This window comes from Pelophylax lessonae, assembly GCF_965119305.1.
Source record: "Pelophylax lessonae genome assembly, chromosome: 7".
Classification (NCBI taxonomy): domain Eukaryota; kingdom Metazoa; phylum Chordata; class Amphibia; order Anura; family Ranidae; genus Pelophylax; species Pelophylax lessonae.
Genome location: NC_138774.1, coordinates 137635353 through 137637885, shown reverse-complemented (window position 1 = coordinate 137637885; position 2533 = coordinate 137635353). Strand labels below are relative to the sequence as shown.

Here is a 2533-nt window from a genome sequence, read left to right as displayed (position 1 = left end):
AATATCGCATGTGATCCTGAAACTGTGAATTTACTATACGGTTTTGCAGTATTTACCACAAAACACTGAAGAAAGCTTGGTAAATACCCATAAACAGGTGTTAAACTCGATTCATAGAAGGAAATAAATAATTAAATGGATGCGGTAAATAAGCAGGGGTCCAGGCATGCAGTAATCATGAAAGTGATGATGGTCATCACACCTGAATGGGCAGGGCACGGAAATGTTTAAAAAAAGGGTGCCTAATCACAATCTAATGAACATTTGAATAGTCTAACCTCATTTGCCAGCTGGACATCGCATTGCTCTCCCCGACAACCCTAATGGAGCTATTTGAGGCAAATTTGTTGGAGTTTCAGGCCATTCTAAGGAGGGCAAGAAGAAGTGAAGAAGTGGAAGGGTTGTTGTCATGTATCCATGTTTCTTTAGGCAGCGCACCTTGCAGGATGATTTCCCTGAAGCAGAACACTATCTAAATTTTGGAGGACCTCATTATGCTTCACTTTGGGGAATTGAGACCTTTTTTGAAGTGTCCCACACTGTGTAGACATGCCATACCACCCATGACCAAGTTGCTGGCTGTCCTGCACTTTATGGACAAGGCCTCCTATCAGACAGTAGCAGGAGAGGTGGTGGGGCTATAACAGCCATCTTTCTTATGTTTGCTTGCTAAGGCCCCGCAGGGTTTCTGGCAAATTGCTCACAAATATATCTACCTGCAAAAACACACCTCAGGAGTGGAATCAGATTAGGAACACATTCTTTACTGTAGCTGGGATTCCCAATGTCATGGGTGTCATAGACAGTTTTTGCTCCCTCTGATGAAGAACACATCTCCTGTAACAGGAACGGATACTACTCCCAGGGCCGGTGCTAGACTATTTTGCACCCTAGGCAAGACCAGCCACTTGCGCCCCCCCCCCTCAAAAAAAAAACTGTACTTGCCCCCCTTCCTGCACATAATGCCCACCTTTAACCCTACACTCCCCTTCCTGTATACACTGCCCTCTTTAATCCTACACCCCTCTTCCTGTACACACTGCCCTCCTTTAACCCTACATCTCCCTTCCTGCACACACTGCCCCCCTTTAATGCTACACCCCCTACCTGCACACACTGCCCTCCTTTAATGCTACACCCCCTTCCTGCACACACTGCCCCCCTTTATCCCTACACCCCCCTTCCTGTGCATACTGCCCCCCTCTCTAGATGTGACATCCACCGGGGATGAGGAGGTGACAGGAGAAAAATGTGGCACTGGCCATGGCTGCGCCCTTGGTGGTAGTGTGCCCTAGGCGGCTGCCTAGTTCGCCTAGTGGTTGCACCGGCCCTGACTACTCCCTAAACATACAGGTTGTCTGCAATGAAATGGTGATCAGAAATGTGGTCACCGGCTTCCCAGGATCCGTCCACGATACCCACATATTAAGGCAATCACAGCTCTACCATAATTTTGACACTAACAGAATAACTAAAGTCTGGATTCTTGGTAAGACACTTTTTATCAGCAAATATGTCTCAATGCATTTCACATACATCATACATGTATGTTAATATGTTACCCTCCTGTGTTCACTCCTCACACCTCAAATATACACAGCACATTTACAGCCTTGGCTGTTAAAGAAATGGCTAAACCAGATCCTCAACCTTGTGCAACCATTTCCATCTAAAGACACTTTACATTTGGCCTAAGGCCTTCACATTACAATCATGTTCAGCAATAAAAAACAACATGTAGATAAGAAATGTTCCTGTAATTACCCACTCATCATGATATAATATTGCTTTTTTTTAAAAATGGCATTTTAAAACTGTCTTGTAGGTGATTCTGGCTATCCTTGTCTGCCCTGGCTGCTATCATCACTCTTGAGGTGCTCAACATCTGCAGAATTTCACCACAATGCAGCAATTACTAAGACAAGATGTTTTGAGTGAACCTTTGGGGTTCTTAAAGGAGGGTTCCGATATATCTCACTATCTGGTGGTTTTCTGTGCTATAGGCCTGAAAAAGTTGGCAATGTGTTTTTGGCCTTCTGCTTCCTTCATAACTTCCATCCTGGATATTGAGTTTCAAGACACTGATGAGAACCCTAGTCTGACAATCCCAGAATCCTATCACAATGAGCATGGCCATCAAGTCTGTAAGCGCTTCATAGAAAGCTATTTTTTAAAGGTATGCATCAACTTTTTAAATCTCTTTAAATCTGGTAGTTTACTCTGTTGTTGATGAAAAAGGCTGTGTTTGTTACAAAGGATCACAGGAAGTGTCAATATATCAGAATGTCTATAACCCTCTCACTTAAACACAAACTGCTCATTTCAGCAGCTTCTGTTGAAGCTCTGAGCCCCTGCTTGAACATACAGTGCCTTGCGAAAGTATTCGGCCCCCTTGAACTTTGCAACCTTTTGCCACATTTCAGGCTTCAAACATAAAGATATAAAACTGTAATTTTTTGTGAAGAATCAACAAAAAGTGGGACACAATCATGAAGTGGAACAAAATTTATTGGATATTTCAAACTTTGTTAAC

The 2533-nt window shown here is 43.4% G+C and overlaps 1 protein-coding gene across 1 annotated transcript; it reads left to right on the top strand.

Annotated features, from left to right (window-relative positions):
- Positions 1-1368: 1368 nt before the first annotated feature.
- On the top strand, positions 1369-2070 carry LOC309560542 (uncharacterized protein; the record flags this gene model as incomplete). The annotated part of the gene is made up of 2 exons (XM_082264172.1): positions 1369-1489; positions 1946-2070. 2 exons carry the CDS (start codon positions 1369-1371, stop codon positions 2068-2070), a joined length of 246 nt encoding a protein of 81 aa, XP_082120298.1.
- Between the last annotated feature and the right edge of the window lie 463 nt (positions 2071-2533).